This window comes from Sorex fumeus, unplaced genomic scaffold, assembly GCF_029834395.1.
Source record: "Sorex fumeus unplaced genomic scaffold, SorFum_2.1 ptg000064l, whole genome shotgun sequence".
NCBI lineage: Eukaryota > Metazoa > Chordata > Mammalia > Eulipotyphla > Soricidae > Sorex > Sorex fumeus.
In genome coordinates, this window is record NW_026606121.1 from 4563587 (window position 1) to 4586717 (window position 23131).

At 50.8% G+C, this 23131-nt stretch overlaps 1 protein-coding gene across 1 annotated transcript in view; it reads left to right on the forward strand.

Moving 5' to 3' along the window:
- Positions 1-208: 208 nt before the first annotated feature.
- The window catches only part of GNA12 (G protein subunit alpha 12), a 46798-nt gene continuing 23875 nt past the window's right edge, over positions 209-23131 (forward strand). Inside the window, exon 1 of the mRNA XM_056128422.1 lies at positions 209-552. Within this exon, the coding sequence (XP_055984397.1) occupies positions 253-552 (300 nt within the window). The 5' untranslated portion in view covers positions 209-252. The remainder of the gene's footprint in view (positions 553-23131) is intronic.

A 23131-nucleotide genomic window follows, 5' to 3' on the forward strand; every position in this document is an offset into this window, starting at 1 on the left:
GCCGGGAGCGCGCGGCCTGCGGCCTCGGGTGGCGGAGGCGGCGGCGGCGGCGGCGGCGGCGGCGGCGGCGGCGGCGGCGGCGGCGGCGGCGGCGGCGGCGGCGGCGCGGCGACGGCGGCGGCGGCGGCGGCGGCGGCGGCCTGAGGGAGCGGCCGGGGCCGCGCGGGGCTCGCGTCGCGTCGCGTCGCCGCGGCGAGGTCCATGGCGCGCGGGCGGCGGCGCGGCGCGGCGGCGGCGGCGGCCTGAGCGGCCATGTCCGGGGTGGTGCGGACGCTGAGCCGCTGCCTGCTGCCGGCCGAGGCCCGCGAGCGCCGGGCGGCCGGCGGGGCCCGCGACGCGGAGCGCGAGGCGCGGAGGCGCAGCCGCGACATCGACGCGGGGCTGGCGCGGGAGCGGCGCGCCGTGCGGCGCCTCGTCAAGATCCTGCTGCTGGGCGCGGGCGAGAGCGGCAAGTCCACGTTCCTCAAGCAGATGCGCATCATCCACGGCCGCGAGTTCGACCAGAAGGCGCTGCTCGAGTTCCGCGACACCATCTTCGACAACATCCTCAAGGTGCGGGGCGGCGGCGGCGGCGCCCCTGGCGCAGGTGCGGGCCCGGCGGGGGGCCGAACCGGGCAGCCGGGCCGAGCGGCTCCGGGCTCGGTGTGTGTGTGGGAGGGGGGGAGGGGGCGGCGTCCGGCCGGTCCCCCCGCGCCCCCGCGCCCCGGCCCCGCCCAGGCACCGACCCCCCGCCCGAGCGTCAGCGTCGGTGGTGCCGCGGGGGGCTCTGTGAGGACCGAGGGCCGAGAAGGCGCTGAGGGAGAGGACGTCTCTCCCCTGCTCGCGCCCTGAAACGCCGCCGTTGAGTCAGCCCGGCCCCGACTCCCGAGACTTGAAAGGCCGGTGCCGTGATTCAGCCCGCCGGCCCGTCAAGGGGCATCTGTGGGTCCGGCCGGCCCCGCCCGAGCCGCGCTTGAGCCTCGCCGCGTGCCCGGACCTCCCGAAGCCAAGCCGGCCGGGGCCGGGGAGCAGGAAGGGCCTGGCGCGCGCCCAGCGCCGCTCTCAGCCGGGGAGGCAGGCGGAAAAATCTTGAGGAACCTCGAATCTTAAGCTAAGGCGTTTGTCCGAAGTCCCTTCTGGAAAACGCGGTCTTGACCGTGCCCCCCAAGGCATGGATGGAAGCGGTCCCGTTTACCGGCTTCCCTGTCAAAAAAGAGGGAGGATGCGTTTTCCCCGAGGTTCCTCGCTTCCTCGCGGCGTTCTCACTAAATGGTGACTTCCTACTAAACTCCTTCTAACTGCCCGTGACTTCATCCCGCGCCCCGCCGCGCGTCTTTGTCTGGACAGGTCAGGTGGGAAGATGCTGGGAGAGTCGCAGGCAGGCTGGCGGTGGCCGACCGGGGTCCGCAGTGTGAGCCGCAATTACGTCTGGGTCCAGATCTGGTGTCCCTGTTTTTCAAGCAAGCACCCGGTGGCGGCGTGTGTGCCCGCCCCTGTCCCACACCCCTGCCTGCACACGGCCTTCCACACGGCCTTCCGCAGGGTCTCCGCTGGTGCTTCGCGCTTAGGCAAAAGGGGCCGTGGAAAAGTTTTAAAATCCCAGAGGCTGGGGGGGGGCGGGGGCAGCTGAGGCCTCAGTTTGAAGTCCACTGAGTTCAGTGACCTGGCCAGCATGTGGGAACCAAAAACTGGGAACGGAGCCTAGTCTTTTTCTCGCCTCTCGTCTTGATTCTGAGATCATTGTGACGTCGCATGCACCTGCGAGTTGTAAATGCAGATCCCGGGTCTCCTGCACCGGTTTCCTCACCCACCCGCCCCCAGCGAGATCCAGACAGTGAGACAGTGTGAGGAGAACGTTCCCCCAGTCTCCTCCCTGAGCCTGCTGAGACTGTGTGTTCTCCGAGGCCACCGTTTGGTTGTCTCTTGGGGTGGGGGTGGGGTGCTCTAGCTGCTCCCCGCTCTGTGCTCAGGACTGTGTTGGTCTGGGGTCAGCTGCTTGCAAGACAAGCACCTTGACCCCTGTGCTGTCTCACTGGCCCCACATTTTGTTGTTGTTGTTGTTTTAAGAATATTTAGTGATGATATCCTGTAGAATGTGGTCTCTTAAAACTGGTTTTTGTTGGGACCAGAGCTATAGTACACCGGGTAGGGCACTTGCCTTGCACATGGCCGACCTGAGTTTCATCTCCGTCACCACATATGGTCCCCTTAGTTCACCAGGAGTGATCTTAAGTGTCAAGCCAGAAGTAAGCCCTGAATACTGCCAGGTGTGAACCCCACCCCCCCAAAAAAATAGTCACTCTGCCTAATTCCATGGAGATTTACCAAGTGTTGCCTCTATGAGTAATCAATTGTTTGTGCCATTTCATTACTGAAGAGCGCCTGTGCCACAAATCTTCCATAATGAAGTGAACTGCTTAACCATCACCTGTCAGAGGACCTCTGGGGCTTTTCCCACGTCTCCCTGTTAGCAAATACTCATGCGCATGCTTTTGTATGAACCTTCCTGTTCGTGCATCTGGGAAAAGGCCTGAGAGTACTGTTGGTTGGTTATATGGGAATTGCATGTTTAGGGGGCCACATGACTTATGGCTCTGCACTAAGGGATCACTCCTGGTGGGGCTCAAGGGACCCCACCATATGCCGGAGATGGAACACAGGTCAGCCTCGAGCAAGGCAAGTGCCCTACCCACTGTGCTATCTCTCCTTTCCTGTGCACATTTGGTTTTATAAGAATTGGCCCAAAACAACACAAGTTGTTTCTAGAGCGGCCACACCATTGCACATTCTCCCTGGCACTGTGCATGCAGGATCAGGGATCCGGTTGCTTTCGCCCTGCTTGTCTCAGCTGCCCAGAGGTATATGGTGTGCAGCCTCTCAGCTGTTCGGTTAACTCCTGCACTTGTTTTCTCTGTTTTCTTGTCAATGGCTGTCTCCTCCTGCTTTCTGCTCGGCTGCTTGCTGTGTTAATTTTTTTAGTTGAGGTAACGCCGATTTGCTGGCCTGTCATTGTTTCTTTTGGGGGGTGTAGTGTTATACCGCACCCACCAGCAAAGTGCTGACCTCTCCCTACAGCCTGTCTGACCCTGACTCTTTCAGCCACTCCCTGCCTGCCCCACACCCCCAGGTCTGTGCTCAGACCCTAAGGCTTTATTTTTGTTGGACAGTGTCTCTTCCCTTGCTTTGTTTCCCTGCATCCCACCTATGAGTGAGGTCATCCGGTATTTGTCTCTCTCCTTCTGACTTATTTCACTTAGTGTGCTCCTCTCCCGTCCCAATCATTTCATAGCAAAAAGACAAACTCCTCCTTGAGTACCAGCTGGATGGTACTCAGCTGCGCAGATGGGCCACATCTTCATCCACTTATCTATCCTTAGATGTGATCTTGACTTTTATAGACAATACTGCAGCGAGTGTATATATTGAACATACATCCTTTTCGCTTCTTTGTTTTGGGGCCACACCCAGCTGTGCTCAAAGCTTACTCCTGGCTCTGCACTCAGGAATCCTTCCTGGAGGGGCTGCAGGAACCTGACTCACTAATGGGGATGGACCACAGGTCTGCTACAAGCAAACAAGTGTCTTACCTGCTGAACCCTCACAGGCCCTGCAAATATCTGTTTAAATTAGTGTTTTTATGTTCTTGGGACAGATTAGGTTGCTTTTTGTTGTTGTTGTTTTGGGCCATCACCAGGAGTGCTCAGGGACTATTCCTGGCTCTCTGCTTAGGAGTGACCATATGTGGTATGGGACAGTTGGAATCCTGGGGGCTGGTGGGTTCCAAGACAAACGCTTTAATCCCAACTCTGTCTCTCTGGTCCTACTAGATTGTTGATTTTTTTTATTGAGTTTGTGATGCTGGAGTGGAACCCAGGGCCTCACATGTATGAGGCAGGTGTTCGGTCACTGAGCTTATCAGTGGTCTCTTACGAGGATCTGAGTCCAAGTCAGATACTGGGTTTGCAGTTCTTTTCTCCCATGGAGCTACTCTGTCTGTCCTCTCAACATCTTGTCTTTTAGAGGACAGACATTTTTCGTTTTGATGGGTTGAGGTTATCAGTTCCTTTGTAGATCATTCTTTGGGATCAAGTCAAGAACTCTTTGCCTACCCCTGAATACTGGAAATTTCCCTATTTTTATTTATTTATTTCTTTTGACTATGGGGTGAGCAAGAAAGTTTGTATTGAAACTTTTGAGAAAGATGTGAGGGGAGTGAAGTACATCATTGAGAACACAGGCTTCTCCAGAGTGAAAATAAGCAAGCAAAGAAACAGGCAAGTAAGCGAGATTCATGTTCAAGGCAGAGTGTTGGCTGGAAAAGCAAGCCTCTCCTATTTTTTTTTTTAATTTTCTACTTTTGTATCTAGAAGTTTTGTCATCTGATCCCATTCTGAGTTTATTTTTGTTTGAGGTGTAAGATTTAGGGTGAGATAAGGTTCTTTTCCCTGCCTGTGGATAGAATATTGTTCCAACACTATCTTATTTTTTTTATTTTTATGAGACACATTTACAAAGCTGTTCATGATTAGGTTTCAGTCATACAATGTTCCAGCACCCAGTAAGCCTCCACCAGTGTATGTTTTCCACCACCAGTATCCCCAGTTTCCCTCCCCTACCCCCCACACCTGGCTCCCTGGCAGACCTTCCTCCCCCTGCCCCCCCTCGCACACGCGCGTGCACACATGACCACGCGCACACACACACACTTTTTATATAAGACTGTTACTGAAGGGTTGTCATATGTGTATCACTTTACCTCCTTTCACTATCTTCTAAAATGCTTTTTTCCTATGTGTATTTGCAACAGGCAGTTGTGGAGGGCAAATTCTGCTTACACTGACAATAAATCTCTCCTGCCAATCCAACACGTGTTGGTCGTGTTTGCTCTGAGATCAGCCTTTGGATCAAACACTCACTTCTTCCCCTTTATTTTGCAATGTTGGACCTGTGCTTTGGGGTATTTCCTGCCTGTGTCTATGAAAGGACTTCTGTTTAATAAATAAATGGGTCTGGGGTGAATTGACATCTCTGCTTTGCTTAATCTTCTAACCCATGAACGTGGCTTGTCGTTTTTCATTTGGGTCATCTTTGATGTCTTTCCTCAGCATCGTGCACTTATCAGAGCACAGATTCTGCATGTGTTTTGCTGTTTATCCTTAACAGTCTCATTTCTCTCATCATGAATGATGTTCTGCTTTTATCTTTTTTTTTTTTGAGTCACACCTGGCGATGCTCAGGGGTTATTCCTGGCTCTGCACTCAGAAATCACTCCTGGCAGTGCTCAGGGGACCATATGGGATGCTGGGGATCGAACCTGGGTGGGCCGCGTGCAAGGCAAACACCCTTCCCACTGTACGATCACTCCAGCCCTGCTTTTTTTTTTTTTTTAAGTGAAATTCCATGAGGTACAGTTGTAGACTTACAAACTTTCGTGCTTGGGTTTCAGTTATACAATGATCGAGTACCCATCTTTCCACTAGTGCCCATTCTCCACCACCAATGATCCCAATAACCCTCCTACCCCCAAACCCCATCCCCCCACCGCACCCCCTTCTGTGGTAGGGCATTCCCTTTTGCTCACTTTTTCCTTTAGGATGTTGTAGTTTGGAATAGAGGTATTGAGTGGCCGTCATGTTTTGTCTATAGTCTACTTTCAGCATGCATCCCACATCCCGAGCAAGTCCTCCAAACATCTTTTACTTGGTGTCCCCTTCTCTATCTAAGCTGCCTTTTCCCCCCAGCATGTGAGGCCGGCTTCCAAGCCCCAGAGCAGACCTCCTGGTACTTATCTCAACTATTCTTGGATGTTCTACTCCCATTCTGTTACTTTATATTCCCCAGATGAGTGCAGTCTTTCTATGTCTATCCCTCTCTTTCTGGCTCAAATCACTTAGCATGATACTTACTTTCCATGTAGAACCACTTGTATATAAATTTTATGACTTCATTTTTTCTAACTTATCTTTTCTATCTTATTATCTCATTCCTACTTTGGACAAACTGGCAGGCTACCGAATGTAACCTGCCCACACGGCAGAGTCTGGCAAACTCCCCGTGGCGTACCCAATATGCCAAATACCAGTAACAATGATGGGTCTCATTCTCCTAAAGAGCCTTGAATAGAGCACTTTCTTAAAAATCTCAGGGCTAGGATGAAGGAGATGTTACTGGGGCCTGCTCGAGGCAATCGACGAATAACAGGATGGTCATGATTCGTGATCTTTTCTAACAGCTGCGTATTATTCCATTGTGTAGATGTACCAAAGTTTCTTTAACTAGTCATCAGTTCTCAGGCACTCAGATTTTTTCCAAATTTTGGCCACTGTGAACAGTGAAGCAATGAACATAGAAGTGCAGATGTCATTTCAACTGTACTCTTTTGCCTCTCCGGGATATATTCCCAGGAATGATATTGCTAGGTCAATTGGGAGCTCAATTTCTAATTTTTTGAGAATCGTCCATACTGTTTTCCGAAAGGGCTGAACCAGTCGGCATTCCCACCAGCAGTGAAGGAGGGTCCCTTTCTCGCCACATCCTCGCCAACACCGGTTGCTTTTATTCTTTTGGATGTGGGCCAGTCTCTGTAGTGTGAGATGATATCTCATTGTTGTTTTGATCTGCATCTCCCTGATGATTATTGATATAGAGCATTTTCTCACGTGCCTTTTTGCCATTTGGATTTCTTCTTTGAGAAAGTTTCTGTTCATTTCATTGCCCCATTTTTTGATGGGGGTTGGATGTTTTCTTCTTGTGGAGTTCAACCAGTGCTTTGTATATCCTTGATATCAACCCCTTGTCGGATGGGTATTGGGCGAATTTCCTTTTCCATTCTGTAGACTGCCTTGTATTTTCTGTCACTGTTTCTTTTGAGGTGCAGAAGCTTCTTAGTTTAAGATAGTCCCATTTGTCTATCTCTGTTTTCACTTGCTTGGCCAGTGTCGTGTCATCTTTGAAGATTCCGTAACTTCAATGTCGTGGAGGGTTTTACTCCAGCCCTGCTTTTATCTTTTGTGTCCATGTGCTCCTTGTAAGTATACAGCAGTGCATGGCAATGCTGTGTGCTGTGTTCTTTCTGAATATACTAAATGGTTCTAATACTTATATATTCCTTGGGATTTTCTATGTGGACAATCGTGTTATCTACTAATAGGTATGTTTCTTCTTTCCCACTAGATGCACTTTTACTTTTTGGTTTGGAGGCTATACCTGATGTTTCTCAGGCGTCACCCCTGGCTCTGCACTCAGGAATCGCTCTTGGTGGTGCTCAGGGCGGGGGCGGGGGGGAGCATATGGGATGTGGGGGAATGAACGCAGATGGGCTGCATGCAAGGACAGAGCCTGACCCACTGTTCTGTTATTCCAACCCCCTAGATACACCTTTTTGGTTTTTTTTTCTGCTGCAAGACCAGAACTTCCAATACTCCTATTGACTAGCTGCTTCCCACTGCCACCCCACAACATTGGCCTTTTTGTCAGTCTTCCTCGAGGTTTAGTTCTACTGATTAATTTTCCTCTAAAGAACCAGTGTCATTTAATTCATTTTATGATCAGTCTTTATTATTTTAGTCCTGGTCCCATTGACTGTGCTGCTGATTGTCCTTCCTTTATTTGGCACTGCATTTCCTTTGCTTCCTTTATGGTTTCTTGAGGTAGAGACAGATTATTTGTAATTTTCCTCTAAGTTTAAACTCCATGAATTTTCCTCTCAGTATCACTTTAGCTGTTTTCCCATATTTTTTACACGTTTTGTTTTCATTTTTATCCAATGTCAGGAATATTTTTTGGGAGAATTTCTCCCCTGGCAGTGCTAGAGGACAATGCAGTGGTGAAAATTGCAACTGGATCCCTCCCCACACACACACCTGCAAGGCAGACACTCCAGCACAGTTTTCCTGTGGACTTATTTGGAGATGTCCTCTCTGACCCATGGGCTATTTAATGTTGTAGTTACCAGATGTTTAGAGATTTTCCTGTTAGTGATTGCTAGTTTGACTCCATTATGGTCAGAAAATGTGGTTTGTAAAGCTTCAAGCCTTTCCACTTTGCCAAGATATATTTTCTGACCCACACACTGGTCTGTCTGCTTACAGTGCATGCTGGGGGTGTGCCCTGCACTGTGTATGGCTTTGGGCTGTGTGGGGCAGAGGTGCCACGTGCTCTGAGACCTGGGAGAAGTGTCTGTTTCCATGGCCCTGCTGGCAGCTCATCTTTGAGGAAACTAGTTGACTTTTCTTCCTGGCCACACAAGTTTGGTTCTTTTCTAATGCCAAAAAAAAAAAAAAAAAAAAAAAGCAAAAAGCAAAACCACCCTTTTTCCAGACATTGAAGGAACCCTTCAGTTGAGCGTGTTGCACACACATACACCTTCACACCCGCCCTTACCTGACACACACATGCACACACATACACAAGCACCTCACAAGCATAGGGCATGTAGAGCCATAGCAGCCGCCCTTCCCCTGAAGCTTTCAGGGTTCCTTGTGGATGGTTGTACTGAATTGGATGGTGGTGGTGGGGGGTGGTATCTCATGACTCTACTGCTGGACTGTGATGTGTCGCTGTTCAGGAGCGAGCTGGTATTCTGTGGACACTTGTGCTGATGCTCTGATGTGGTGTGTGGGGAGAGGGGCTCTGGAGTCCACAGAAGTGATGGCCTAGCTAGAGATGTCCTCAAAGCGCGCGCATGAGCACACACACACACATACACACACACACACACACACACACACACAAACACACACACACACACACACACCCCCATAGAAGCTGGCTTCAGGACCTGCTGCTTCACTGGCATCACCTGAAGACCTTGTCCCTTAGAGACTGGCTTGTGGTTCTGTGTTGAAGTTAGTGTTTGATGAAAGCAGAGAGGCCTCTGCACATCTGTGCTGGCTGTCTTCTACCCATGGGTTTCATTCTGTAGCTCTGATAACTTTGTTACTGTGTATGTATCTCACAGTAATTCAAAAAATGGGGAGGAAAGCTTTAAAAAAATTTTTTTTTTCTTTCTGAAAAGGAAAGTATTAGGACTGGGGCGAGTAAGTCATATGGTGGAGCCCAGGTCTAGCAGACTTGAGGCCCAGAGTATGACCCCCAGTGCTGCCTGACCCCTTAGTACATCTTGCTGCCCTGATGGCCCCTACAGAAAAGCCTATTTATTTTCTTCTTCACAAGTAGGAGACTGTTCAGGGGCTGAAGAGACAGCACAGTGGAGAGGGTGTTTGGCACCAGGCCACTTAGGTTCAGTCCCTCACACCACATATTGGCCCCCAAGCCCTGCCAGGAGTAACCCCTGAACACCATTGGGTGTGGCCAGAGAGAGAGAAAGAGAATGTTTTTGAAGTAGATATCTTTGAAGTAGATTAAGATTTGTGTCTTGAATTGGAGTCTTTGGAAACGGTTCCATATTTTTATAATCAGACATAGATGATAAATATACCTGAAGTCAGTGCTCAGGTGGTTGACTTCCTTGAATGTGACCCCTTTTCCCCATGGTTCTGGCATTGATCTGTCACCATTTTACCTGTGGGTCTAAAAGAACCCCCCCACCCAAAGTGAGCACGCAGTGATGCGCAGTGATGCTGATCTGGACCCTGTCCCCCATCCCAGAGATAGTCTGTTTTCAGATGGAAACGAGCTGGGCCCCCAGCTACTCAGTGCTGCTCTGGAGAATGGTCGGGTGTCTTCTAGAAAGTAAGGGGCAAAGTGAGCACAAGCAGTGAATCCAAACTCCCTCATAAGTGTCAGGGTCCACTGTGGCCATGGTGCAGAGGAAGGAGAGTGCTCGTGCTTCCTCGCTCAGAGAAACACCTGTCCCAGCGGCCGGTAGCCTGCAAGTGGAGGGAACCCGGACAGTGAGGGCCATGACCTACCGAAGAGTTGTTTTTGCGAGGAGGAGCTCCCAATGTAAAATTGCCAGTCTACGAATCCACAGTCCTAATGAAACTCTTGGCTTGGCAACCTTTGAACTCGACAGAAGGTTATAAGGTGTGAATAGCATAAGGTCATGTGGTGGTCACTGGTCACTGCTAGCAACTGCTGTGCTTCAGTTTGGGCCCATTGTCAGGAGAAATATCAGAGTATTATGACACTGCCTTGGTACAGGCAGAGCAATACTGGCCAGAACCAAGTGATGGATTCCTAATTCCCAATTCTGAAGCTGGGGGGGGGGGGGGGGGGGGGGGAGGGTGCGGGGAGGGATGAGGCTCAGAAGGTAGAGCTGCTTTGTGGCACATGCGCGGGAGGTCTGAGGTTCTGTCTGGCACCACGGGGTCCTCGTTGAACCTCCAGGAGTGCCCAGCTTCAGCCAAGGTGGCTGTTTCCCAGAGTCTCGCTCACAGAGGGGAAGGAGAGGCTGTCGACATAGTGCAGGACCTTGAACCCTCCTGGTACAGTATTGACATCTGTACACTATTTGAAGAATAGTAAAAGAATAGTAAAAATGCTTCACAAAAAAGACAAGGATATGAATAGGAGCTGGTACGATCTCCGGCTGAAGCATTATAGCACCGGAAGCTGGGACTGAGTTTGACTCATGTGACCGAGAAAAAGCCATTGTTCTTAGTCCATCTAGGATGGTCCATGGAGAGAACATGGCCTCAGTGTCCCCTTCATCTCCAGACTCTCACATGCCTGCACCCCATGTCCATGACCCTCATTCCACTCTGCCCCTCAGCTAAGTGACCCACTGCCTTCCACATGTCCACTCTAAAAACCTGACACCAGAGCACAGGCAGCTCCCAGCTGACCCCTTTCTCCCCACACAACACCTCCAGTCCCTCTGTCATCTGCTGAGGGCCGGTGTTCTGGCTTGGGTGCTTGAAATCCAGATGTGCGACACCAGACCTCCTCTACTAGGGAGAGAGGCTTCCACACAGCCTTTCGGGTTTTCTCTGCTCTGGGTAGACTCCACATGCCATTGCTGCCTGCATGATGCTCAGTGTTGTACATGCACTCCCCCCCCCCCCGCCCCAGCCCCCAGTCTGGTTCCCAAACGTCTTCCTCTCATTAGACAGAGGCATTCCATTATCCCACCCAGCAGTCACATCTTTTCTTTGTCCCTATGAGTGTGTCTGTCTGCAGAATCCAGAGAAATAGTCCAGAGAAAGCTTGTCTTGTTGGGTGCCCAGTTTCTTTCACTACATGTTTGTACGCGAAGTGCTGTGTGCTGTTTATTAATTACTTCTTGTTTAATTTTTGAAGCCATATCGGGTCATGTTCAGGGCTTACTTCCGGCTCTGCACTCAGGGATCACTCTTAGTGGTACTCAGGGGACTATATGGGATGCTGGGGATTGAAACCAAGTCTACAGCATGCAAAGCAAATGCCCTACCCACTGTACTGTTGCTCTGGCCCATAATTGCTTTATTTTTAATTTTTTTAGTGTAGTCAGATTGACAAAAACCAAGCTAAAGAAGTCCCACTTTCTCTACCCCTCCCCTAGAAGAGTTTTCCTGTTTGTTCCAGTTGATGCACCAACATTGAGATATAATCAGTCACTCAAGTCTATAGTGAACAGTTAGATTCACTGTGAATCTGACAGTTGTCTACTCCCGTGTCTCTGCCTCCATGGCCAGCACTTCCCTGTTGGTGTGCCTTTTTCGGCTGCCAAGCACCTGGAAGTGGGCAGGAAGTCACTTTTCATATTGGTTCTCACTCGGCTCTGTGCACGCAGGGTCCCTCCCTGCCTTTCCATGGTTTGACAACTCCCTGTGCTTACCACAGAATCGCATGCTTTGTCCAACAGACCATGGTCAGTTTATCCATTTACCTCTTGACGGACATTCTGGACACGCTGTTTGCTCCCAAATCCTGGCAGTGATGAATCAAGCTGCCATAAACATCCACGCAGGGTTTAATGAAGACAGTAGTTCTCAGCTCCTTTGGGTCAGTACCCAAGAGCAGGGTTGCTGGGTCGAGTGGTGAGAGTAAGAAACCAGTAGTCTGGCTTGCGGTGTAGCTGTGCTCTGTCTGTCATTTGCCCACCAGTAGACCTGAGAGGATTGCAGGATATCCCATGTGTCCCCAGCCTTTGGGGTGGCTAATGTTCTGGAATGTTCCGGAATTAGGTGTTCTGGTAGTGGTGGCACGGTGTCTCCCTGTTCTGATTTGCGATTTGTTAATGACACACTGTTGAGCTTTTGTTTGCTTATCGGCCATCTGTGCTCTCCGGTGTGGCTTGGACCTTTGCCTAGTATTTATTTGGGCTGCCTTATGCAGGGCTTAAGAGTTCTGTGCGCCACAGACACAAATCCAGGGAGGTTATCGGTTGTTTTGACATGATTTTCTCCCAGTTTGGGCTGGAGCGATAGCACAGCAGGTAGGGCGTTCGCCTTACAAGCGGCCAACATGGCCGACCCGAGTTCGATTCCTCCGCCCCTCTCGGAGAGCCTGGCAAGCTACTGAGAGTATTCGATATGCCAAACACAGTAACAACAAAGTCTCCAATGGAGACGTTACTGGGCCCGCTCGAGCAAATCGACGATCAACGGGAGGGCCTTTTCCTTTTCTCCCAGTTTATGGTTTCTCATTCTCAACACATTCGCAGAGTTCTTCAGCTTTGTAACACACAACTGTCCATCCCTGGTTTTTGTGCTGGATAATATTCCACTCTCTAGGAATACTGGGGTATCGAAGGTCAGATCTCTGTCCGTTGTTGGTCATTTGGGTCATTTGCCCTTTTCAGCTCTTTCCGGTGGTGCTGCTGTAAAGAAGGGTCTGGTGCAGAAGGCTTTAGGTTGGAGCAGGATCGTGGAACTGTGGAGACTCGGGTTGGCATTTTGAGGCACTGCCAAACTGTCTTTCAGAATGACCGCACCATTGGACACCCCACCAGAGTCTGCAGTTTCCTGCGTCCGTGGTCACACCTTGCTGGGGTCTGCTCCATCCTGGTGTCATGCTTGGACTGACTTTTCTGGGCCGAGCTGGGCAGCTTCAGCACAACTTCATCCTGCACTGCTCTCATCGGGCTTTTCTTTGCCTTTTCTGTTCACCCATCCTTCCATAGTACTCAGCACTTCTTCTGAAGAAATAGTCTGTGGTGCCATGGATTGAGCCCAGGTCTTCTATGTGCAAGATAGGCCCCAAACACTGAGCCTTGGTTTTGGGGTTCACATTTACATCATTAAGAGCTCATGTTTTGCTACTCAGATGCCAACCTGTTGGACTGTTAAGTGAATCTTTGAGTTCTCTTCTGCTTCAGAAGAGAATGTGGCTCATGAGCTGGAGTCAAAGGACTGGGGAGGGTCTGCGCTGCGTCACTCTGCCTTGGGCTGCTCCACAGGCCTTGCTCTCTCCCACAGGCATTGTCTCTGCAGATAAGAGCCCTAGCCCCACCCCTGTTCCTATCCCAGGGCAGCCCTGTGGGGTGCGCTCATGGACTTCTGCTAGCCACAGACCCAGAGGGGAGCATTCATTCTCCCACATGTCCTTCTGGTGCCCCCACACCTGTGTGATTAGCCTCTGATTCAGTGTCCTGTGCGTGTCCTGTTGACTGTGGATTTATTTAGGGTGGCAGGTTAGGGATCCCTATGTGGAAGGATGTGGCCATTAAGATGTACCTCCCAAGCATATCTCACACCCAAGGGGGGCTCCTGCTGGCCTGGAAAGTGCAGGCTCCTCTTGCGGCCCATCACAGAGCCTAGCAGTCTGCACCTCGAACAGGTGAGGTTTCTGGGTGGCTACCTTAAGCTTGTACCATGTGATCAGCTCACATCCAGTGAGTGCTATCTGCATGTCATGTGCTGTGGGTGCTTTGATTCAAAGCAAAAAGATCCTTGTCATTCAGCATTTAGCCCAGTGCAGGAAAAGTGGCCAGCTAACACATCGGTCACTTCCCTAAAGCTACAGCCCGTGAGAGGCTTAAAGGTTTTTCAGAGAGAGCAGCCCTGTCAGAGGGGTGTCCAGAGGAGGTGTGACGTCAAGTGGTTGGGCGACTGAGGCATCATGAAGTCAGGTGGTATGATGTCAGAGTGGTATATCAAAGGTAGTCAGGCATGGACACAGAGGTGACATGATGTTAAAGGTAGCCAGGTGAGTGATGTCAGGTGATGTGATGTTAAAGGTAGTCAGGTGTGGTCGCGCTCGGCAACCGAGGTCGCAGCTTTCACAATGAACTTACTCCAGCTCGTCCGGGACCACTGGGTGCACATACTCGTCCCCGTGGGGTTTGTCTTTGGATGCTACCTGGACAGACGGAACGATGAGAAGCTAACCGCCTTCCGGAACAAGAGTATGTTGTATAAAAGGGAGTTGAGACCCAATGAAGAATATACCTGGAAGTAAATGCTGCAGCAGAATTACAGTATGTTCACGTTGTAAACACCGAGATAAATTAAAACATGTCCATTATTAAAAAAAAAAAAAAGGTAGTCAGGTGTGTAACATTTGGTGATATGTGTTAAAGGTAGTCAGGTAGGTGACATCAGAGGTGGCCTGGTACTAAAGGTGTTTCAGGCATGTGACATCAGAGGTGACATGGTGTGAAAGGTAGCCAGGCATGCGACATCAGAGGTGACATAGTGTTAAAGGTGGTCAGATGTATGATATCAGAGGTGGCATCAGAGCGAAATGGAGGAAGCAGCATGTGGAAGAGACTTGGACAGTAACTAAGGGACTTGCCTTGCATGTAGCCAAACCCAGTTCAGTCCCAGCACCACGAGGTGTGATCCCCAAGCACCAGGTGTGGTCCACCCCCCTACCCCCACCTCCCCAAAGAAAAGAAAGAAACTGACCCTGGGCAAAGGGTGGCGGGGCTCTTGCTGAGCACTGGGCTCCCCAAAGGGCTCAGGAGAGGAGTGACACTGTCCAGCTGGACCTCCAGAGTCTTCCTGTTGCCTCACTGCTGGGAATCATGTGGGAGGCGAAGGGATGGTAAGGAGGCTCCATGGGAATGTTTTGGAGGTACTGATGCTAAAGGAATATTTTGGGGGAAGGGGCTGAGAGATAGTATAGCAAGTGAGGCACTTGCCTTGTGCATAGCCACTTGTGTTTGATCCCCAGCATCTGTGTGGTCCTTGGAGCCCAGCCAGAGTGATCCTTGAGGATAGAGCCAGGAGCCAACCCTGGCACAGCTGAGTTTGGCCCCAGAAAGAAAACAAAAAATATTTTTGAGATATTGAAATATGGTTGTGATATTCAACTTCGCATGCTAGGGCCCCAGGATCAAGATTCCCCAGTACTCCTGTACCAGGGGTAGTCTCTTACCCCAAAAGTGAACTAGAAGGAGCTGGAACAATAGCAGAGCAGGTAGGGTGTTTGCCTTAATCGCGGCCGACCTGGGTTCAATTCCCAGCATCCCATGTGGTCCCCCGAGCACCGCCAGGAGTAATTCCTGAGTGCATGAGCCAGGAGTAATTCCTGAGTGCATGAGCCCTTTGCATCGCTGGTGTGACTCAAAAAAAAAAAAGTGAACTAGAAGATCATGATAATGATATTAACCAAAATGTAATGAGTAGTTACTTCAAATTAAAGGGGGGACTATTTTTGTTTATCTCTATCTTCTAAAATGTATAGTATTATAGAAATAGTATTTATAGAACATGCTTCTTTAAAACTGCCTCTCTCTTTTTCACTGGGTAATTTTGTTACATGCCCTTTATTCCTTCATCAAGATCATTTAATAGAAGAGCATGTAGTTGGTACTTTATTATGTCTGTACATGTCTTTTCATTGTTTTTTTAGTTAATTTTGTGTGCCTAGCAGCCAGTCACAGATTTTGAAGTTGGTTTTCCCTCTCCGTGGTAACAGATTCTGCCTAAGTGGTTTTTAAATGAACGGACCTAATTCTTCTGAGTATTGACATGGCGTCTTCTAGATCAGTTTTGTTTTTCTGAATCTACAGAAGTTTGTAGCTGATGGAACGACCAGCATGTGACTGTCCACTTCTTTCATAGGGAGCACTTGGGGACCCAGGCCCATACACACAGGTGCTGGGGCTGTGGAGGGCTGGAGTTGGATCTCGGACCTCCATTTGCAGAGCCTGTCTCCACTCCTTGGAGCCGCACCACTGGCTGCTCCTTTAACTGCCCCAGTTTCCTGCTCCCTCAGCAGCATGAGACGCCTGCCCCCGCCTGCTTCCAGGAAAGCCTCTTCCCCAGATCTGTGTATGTGTCATTTGGGCCTGAGACATGGTTACTTTTTCCAAGGCCAGGTGGTGGTGGGTGGCTACTTGTCCCTGAAAAACTTAACTGTTACTCATCCCTGGAGCAGGTGGGGTCAGGGAGTGGGCCAGACCCTGCTGCCTTCAGTCCCACCTAATGGAGTCCACTCTGTTTGGGGTGCTAATGTTCCCTCTTGCCTGCCTTCCTTGAGCCTCCAGGACTAGCTCTAAGGTGTAGAGGCCAGAGTGGCTGACCGGAGTCCACTGCCCCTTCTGGTTCCCACGCACTCTGTTATGCTGTCCAGTCATGCTGTCTTCCTGACACTGGGAAGTTGGAGCCTTAGGTGAAGAACAGCTCTGGCAGCCACTTCAGAATTCCCGCATTAAGTGAAAAGGTAGGGAAATGGTCTACATAAAGCCTACAACACACTGACAGATAGGGTGGTCAAGAACTGTGGGCATCCCTCTTGGAGGCCAGCCCTGACCAGGGACCAGCTTGAGGCAGCTTTACCTTTGTGGGATGTCGTAAGGCTTTGGGACCAAAGCAGTCAGAAAGAACTCAAGAAATCAACATTTTATTTTGATGACCTTTTAAATTAAATGGATCTTTTCCCTTTTGAAGAACATGAAGGTTGGGGTTCTGCGCTACGAGAAGAGTCTGCCCGTGTTTACCGGGAACCCCCACACAGCTCCCTGCCCTGCTTGCCTCTTCACAGGTTCTCTGGCTAAGGGGAGGATGGGGTGTTTGGAGGGACCCTGTCAGGCTAGGGGTTCTCCTGGTTGCAGTGAGGCTGCAGGGTGAGGCTCTCTGCTGCCTCCTGGTTCCCCTGGCTGCGCCTTTGTGGTGAGGGCCATGCTGGCTGTGCAGCCCAGGCCTGGCTTCCCACTGTCAAGGCATCTCTTCCGGTGGAGTCGGGCGGGCTCGTTTTGTTCGCAGCCTGCCTTTGTAGAACACCTCTAACCACTGGTCTTCCGAAAAGCTCTTCGGCCTCTAGTGAACCAAGCCAACACCGAGTCATTGACCCGCCTCTGCAGACTATTTCCTTGGGCCATTTCCCGAGACACTGTGGTCTGGGTCACTATGTAGCCATCTTGTCCTGTGGGCAAAGGCCTGAGGCGGGTTTCTCAGTCAGTCAGGGCAGATGTGCAAGAACGGACAGACACGCTCAGAGTGCTGCAGGCAGGAGACAGCCGCTGACTGTAGAAGCCAGCAGGCAGGGGAGTGAGCAGCGGAGGGGACTCTCAGAGCTAGGCCTCAGGGGCAGCTGCAGAGTTGGGCATTCTAAGCCTGGAAAGTGGGATGAAGTGAGCCTGTCTGCTGGAGTAGGGCGCAGGGTGCAGAAACACCCCCAGGAGGTGGGGGTCGGGGGCGTACAGTCGTCACCGCTGGCCGGGTTTGGTTGGGTGGGAGCCCTGGCAGTGGTGTGTGTGTACCTCACTGGCCTAACTTGCACGGAGCGGTACAGAACATGACATCAGCTCTTGCTTACTGCCTCCTGGATGCTCCTGGTGGAGCTGTGGTGATGACTTGACACTTAATTCATTATTGGTGCTTCAGTTGGCCAAGGGCTCAGGAGGGAACATGAGGCTTTGGGGGCTTTGGTTAGTTTGGGTTTTTTTTTTATGGTTTCTTTTCTTTCTCTTGCAGTGTTGGGGGATCGAACCCAGGGCCTCAGGCATGCCTGCTGAGCAGGGCTGTGTTCATGTCTGCAGCACTGAGCAGCCAGAGTGTCTTTGGAGCATGTGAGCAGACAAGGAGCACTTGCCTGACCCAGTGCTCATGCACAGTCCTTGCAGCAAAGCTCGTGCCTCTGTGTGCACAGGAGTGCTGCCCGCCCACAGGAGTCAGGGAGAGAGTCACTGGCTCACTTCACAGGCGGGAGAACGTGTGGCTGCAGGTCCCTGGCCTGCTGGCCTCTGTTTTCCCTTTGAAAAGTGTTCCCGGCCGTTTCTTACCATTTGGCCAGTGACTGCTAGGAATAACAATTGTAATTATTATTACTATTGTTGTTACTCCCTTTTGCCACAGACCCTAAAAACCAAGCTCCTGGGGGTTGATTCCTCTGTCTGAAACCTCTTCTTGGTGAGGCTGGTCTGCCTGTCTCCTGGAGAAGGCCCAGTGTAGGGGTCTTGGGCACTTCTCCTTTGGTTTTAGACATGACGCGTGCACTGTGAAGGTTGGCGGCAGGTTGTCTGTGTCTTATTAACCGCGAAGGTGCCACCCACATGTGAGGACATTAATTCCATTGGACGGTCAGTGCATTCACTTGTAAGTCAAGCACATCTGGAACTAAAACTTTTCCTCTCAACAGGCTTTATTCTTTGACATCCCAGAGGATGATTCTTAAAGATTTCCAGACCCATTATACGACTAGCTGGCTGGCTCCTAAGGTCTGAGCCAATATTAATTTATTAGTTTCGATGGTGATTCCTCCTGTGGCTGAATCTCCAGTGAGGAAGATGTTGAAGCAAGTCATGACATTTGGGTCTTGCTGGTGCCAGGAGGGGCTCGCTGCCAGGCAGTCTTATCATCTCCAATGTTCCTCCTGCAGGAACCCCAACATGATAGCTTCCTGTGGGGGGTCAGTGCTGGATCTCACTTTTTCTTTTATTATTCATAGAACTTTGAGAATATGTGGTTACTTACATAAAAGCTTATTTGAAGTATAGGAGACCAACATCCAGTTGAAGTTGGTTTTTGTTTTCCTAACTTAGGGAGATATACACCGAAGTTGCTTCATACATACAAGTTGCTAATTCCCGTGTTTGCTCCTGGGGCTGGGTCAGAGGACATGGCTATTCAGGTGTCATCATGGGAGGACATTTTCAGTGAAGTAGACAAACTGATTAAAAGCGAGTCTGGGGAATCAAAGGAAATTGTTGGTAGCCTTCATTACATGTCACAATGACTATCACATGCATGCTGACTGTCACACATGCACACTGGCTGTCACACTGACTTCTCAGCTCGCCAGGAGCTGCATATATGGCCGCTGGACCTCACACTCTAGTTGTGGTGCTTACACATGTGCAACCCCTGGTGAGACCACAACTGGGAAGTGCACAGGAGGCCTAGAGGAGACCCTGCAAGGGTCCTCTGGGGGGGGGGGGGCCTCTCAGAGTGGAATGCACCAGGAAAATGTTCTTTACCACGGAACTCATACTCACACGTGCACACACACACATCTGTTTCTGTGTCTCTGCTGGAACTCAGCACATGCATGCACACACACATCTGTTCCTGTGTCTCCACTAGAATCAGCACACCTATGTGCACACATACATCTGTTCTTGTGTCTCCACTAGAACTTAGCGCACACACTCTGCGCGTGTCCATCAAAACCTGTATCTCTTTATTAGTAGACAGTTGTTTCATAACAAGTCTTATGAGGTCTTCCTTTTTACTGTTTATAGTTATTTAGATATCCGCTGTTATATTCTATTTCAGTTTTTTAATTAAATCATTAAATTGGTGTTTGGGCCCACTTGGCAGAACTTGGTGGCTTCTCCAGCATGGTGCTCAGGGGTCACTGCAAGCATTTCCTGGAGAGAAATGGCATGCTGGTCCTCCAAAAAAAAGTTTTTCATTAAAAAAGTTTTTTATTAAATCACTTCACAAAATTGATCCTGACTTGAGCTTTGAAAATGCTGAATTAAGGGTCCGCCCTGTAGCTTAGTGGTAAAGCAGTTGCCTTGTGTGCCCGCCTGCAGGCAGCCAGCACCTTGTACCGAGTGCAGTTTGTGCAGCAGTATTGCATTACGCCTCCCAGCCCCCTGAGCCAGCTGTGCAGGACCCTCTGTGTGCCCCTCATGCCGTGAGCGGAGGGAGCAGAGCTGGTGGCCTTCCCCCAGAAATGACCGTTCTCACGTTTCTTTTTAGATTGCTTTCCTAGGCCAGTCCAAGCACAGGCTTGCCTGCAGGTTCCATCCCGCATGCCATGGTCCTCTCCAGGAAATGCTTAGAGTGACCCCCAGGCACCAAGCTGAGAGTAGCCCCTGAGCTCTGCCAAGTGGGCCCAAACACCAAGAACCAATCCAGCAGTTTTGCTGGTTCCTTGGGGAATTCTTGTCCCGAGCTAGTGTCTGTTGGAACATCCCTGGAGGTCCTTGCGACTCTGCTAGTTCTGCAGGAGATTCCTCTTGTCCCAAGCTAGGGTCAGTGTCGGAACATCTCTGGACGTTTTGGGCTGAGGCAGCCTGGCTCTAAGGGAGGGTCAGGTGTAGCAGCTCCTGGCCTCACTCCTGCGTGAGCTGCCAAAGTTCTCTGCTCCCTGTGTCTTCCTCCCAGGGAAACCAAAGGTGTCTGGCTGCTGGACACGGACCCTGGGCTCCTGCACTGCTCACACTGCCACTCTTCTACACTCCAGCTGTCCCTCGGAACTTTGTTCCAGAGGCCACCCAGACAGTGCTCACAGGTCACTCCCGGTGAGGCTCGGGGACTGCATGGTGTAGGGTAGCCCCTGTGCCATCTTCCCTAGCCCTGCTGGGCTTTGCCTCAGGTTCCCTTGGTGCCATCGCTGCAGGGGGCTCTCCTGGGGGGACTCTGAGCACTCAGCACCCCTGTGCCCTCAGAGCTCAGACTTGTCAGGGCTGCAGGTCCTGGCCTGGCTCCCTGCTTCTGCTGGCACCACTGCGCCGGTGAACTTCTGAGCACCAGCACCATATTGGATCCTGGTTTGCTGCCTCCCACTCTGCCCCTGCAAGTGGAATTTGGGGGGTGGGGGGGCTTTCCTCGAGCAGGGCGTGGGGAGCAGCAGCCTGAACAAACCGGGAGTTTGTTTCCTAGAGATCCTGGCAGGCGCCAGGGTGGGGGGTGAGGAGGATGAACTTGGAGGGCACGTGGTTGGACAGTGCTGGCTGTGGTGTGTCTCCCCGCACCCGCTGACCCTCTCCCTTGTCCCTCTCTCCTCTTTCCAAGGCCTCCTCTCCCTCGGCCCATGAGAGAAGCCGTGAGGCTCCTTAGCTGCCCACTGGCCTCGTTCTGCCCTGGCAGATCCTGCAACCAGTCTGTGCTTGGTTGACAGCGGCAGACGCTCCGCTGGTGTGTTTGCTGCTTCCCACTTCCGGAATTTGTGTCAGGTGACTTTCTTCTAGAAAAAGCTCCTTCCACCTACAGCATTCTGTGCCTTTCTCAGCTTTCAGAGGTATTGTGACTAATGTAAAAAGATTTGGTTCAGTTTGGGCTAAGTGGAAAAAAATCCATTTTGAAATCAGATCACAGAACTTACTTTTGTGTGTGTGCGCTGGTTTTCATCCAGCAAAACCAAACCACCCCTCTGACTCCGGCCCATCTGTATCCTCAGCAGACTGGGAATTTATTCTTGACAGAAGTTTAAATTGCTGGATTTATAAGTTGTCTTTAAAATGTGCTCTTTGAACAAGTTTAAAGTGCTTCATAGTCTTGAGATGAAGTCATCAAACAGCATAAGACTTTAACTTTTTATTTGGGTAGCTGAATAAAATGTATTGGTTAAGGAAAAAAAATGCTTTAGTTAATTGTTACTGAAAGTCATGCTACTTTTCTTTAGCCATTATTGAAACAAGCAAATTGTCTCTTTTTTTCTTTTTGAGTGGATGTGGATTCCAGGATGAGTGGTTTAGTCAAGGAAACTGATTTTATGTTTCTTGCAGCCATTAGTGAAAGTAGCAAATTGTCTCTTTTCCAGTGTATATAGATTTCAGGATCTTCTTGGTTTTTTGTTTTTTTGGAGCTTGGGAAAGGGGAAAGGGGTTTTCGGTAATGGAGCTTGTCACAGTGTGAGGTCAGGCATCTTTGGAAGGAAAGGTGCATCCACTGTCTGTCCTGCACAAGTACAATCAAGGCCCTGGCTTACCTATCTTAGGCTAGTGCAGGGAAGGACTGAAGTGGACCACCATTCTGAGCAAAATCCTGTGAGACCACCCTTCCGCCCTTGGTCTCAGTCATGGTCGAGGGTGCCCGCAGAATTTATGGAGATGCAGCTGTTCCCATTCTTGACCTCGTGAGTCTCATGAGAGGCAAGGGAGACACGCAGGCAGGAGCTTCCAGTTGCATGAGAGAAGCTGAAGAGGGCAGGCAATGTTTGGCTCCGGGGAAGAGGAGTAGGAGGACCTCCTTGGTCTGGAGAAGTGAGTGGGACCTCCACACTTGCATGCTGGCAGCATGAGCTGCGAACACCGGCTGCTTTTCAATGGGCCAGATCTACCTGTAGCCTAATTACTAGGGACGGCCTGGTGGGCGCAGTGCTGGGGGCCCCGGGAAGGCCTGGTGGGCGCAGTGCTTTGGGTTCTGCCATGGAAAGTCTGGCTCCTTCCTGGCCAGAAGGTGCTGGAACAATGGCTCGGGTGAGAGCCAGGCTTGGCTGGTGTGAGCCACGTGTGAGCCCAGCAGCACCTGCAGCCGGGGCCTGATGCCAAACTGACACCCGCCCCCCCACGCTTGTGAGGTGCTGTTGGCAGTCGTATTGACCTCCTGCTGCCCAAGGTATTCCTGCCCCTCCCTCACCCCGCCCCAACCCCCACAGCCTCAGATGCCCTCAGCTCCCTCTCTCTGTCCTTGCATGAATATTCTAGCAGCTGAATCAAATCTTGTGTGCATCTTCCAAGGTGGTATTTGTCCCTTTTTATTGCTGAGATAGGGCCCACGGCCTGATACCCACAGATTGACCACGCAGTGACAGGTCTGTGGAAGGAAGGATGTGTGGACTGGTTCTAGGTTAGGCTGTTGTAATGCCATGAGCATCTTCATTTCTCTCAGACGAAAGCACAGGACAGAGGTAGCACCACTTGCTCGAATAGCCGCTTATATGTTCAGTCTTTAAAAAATGGGCCTATTGGGGTCCCGAGTGGCCCACCCTCAACCATTTAACCCCCTTACCACCTTGTGGTTCGGCCCTGCTGTTTCTCCTGGCTTTGTCCTCTCTCCATTTCCTAGGGAGCTGCTTGAGCCACTTTGTCTCCCTGCTTCTCTGTTCTCTGATGTGCTTGCTGGGTTTAGAAACAGCTCTTCCCAGCCTCGGCCAATTTTTCCTTCATGGTCTAGCTTCCTTGAGTGCAGCTTTTAAATACTCTGAA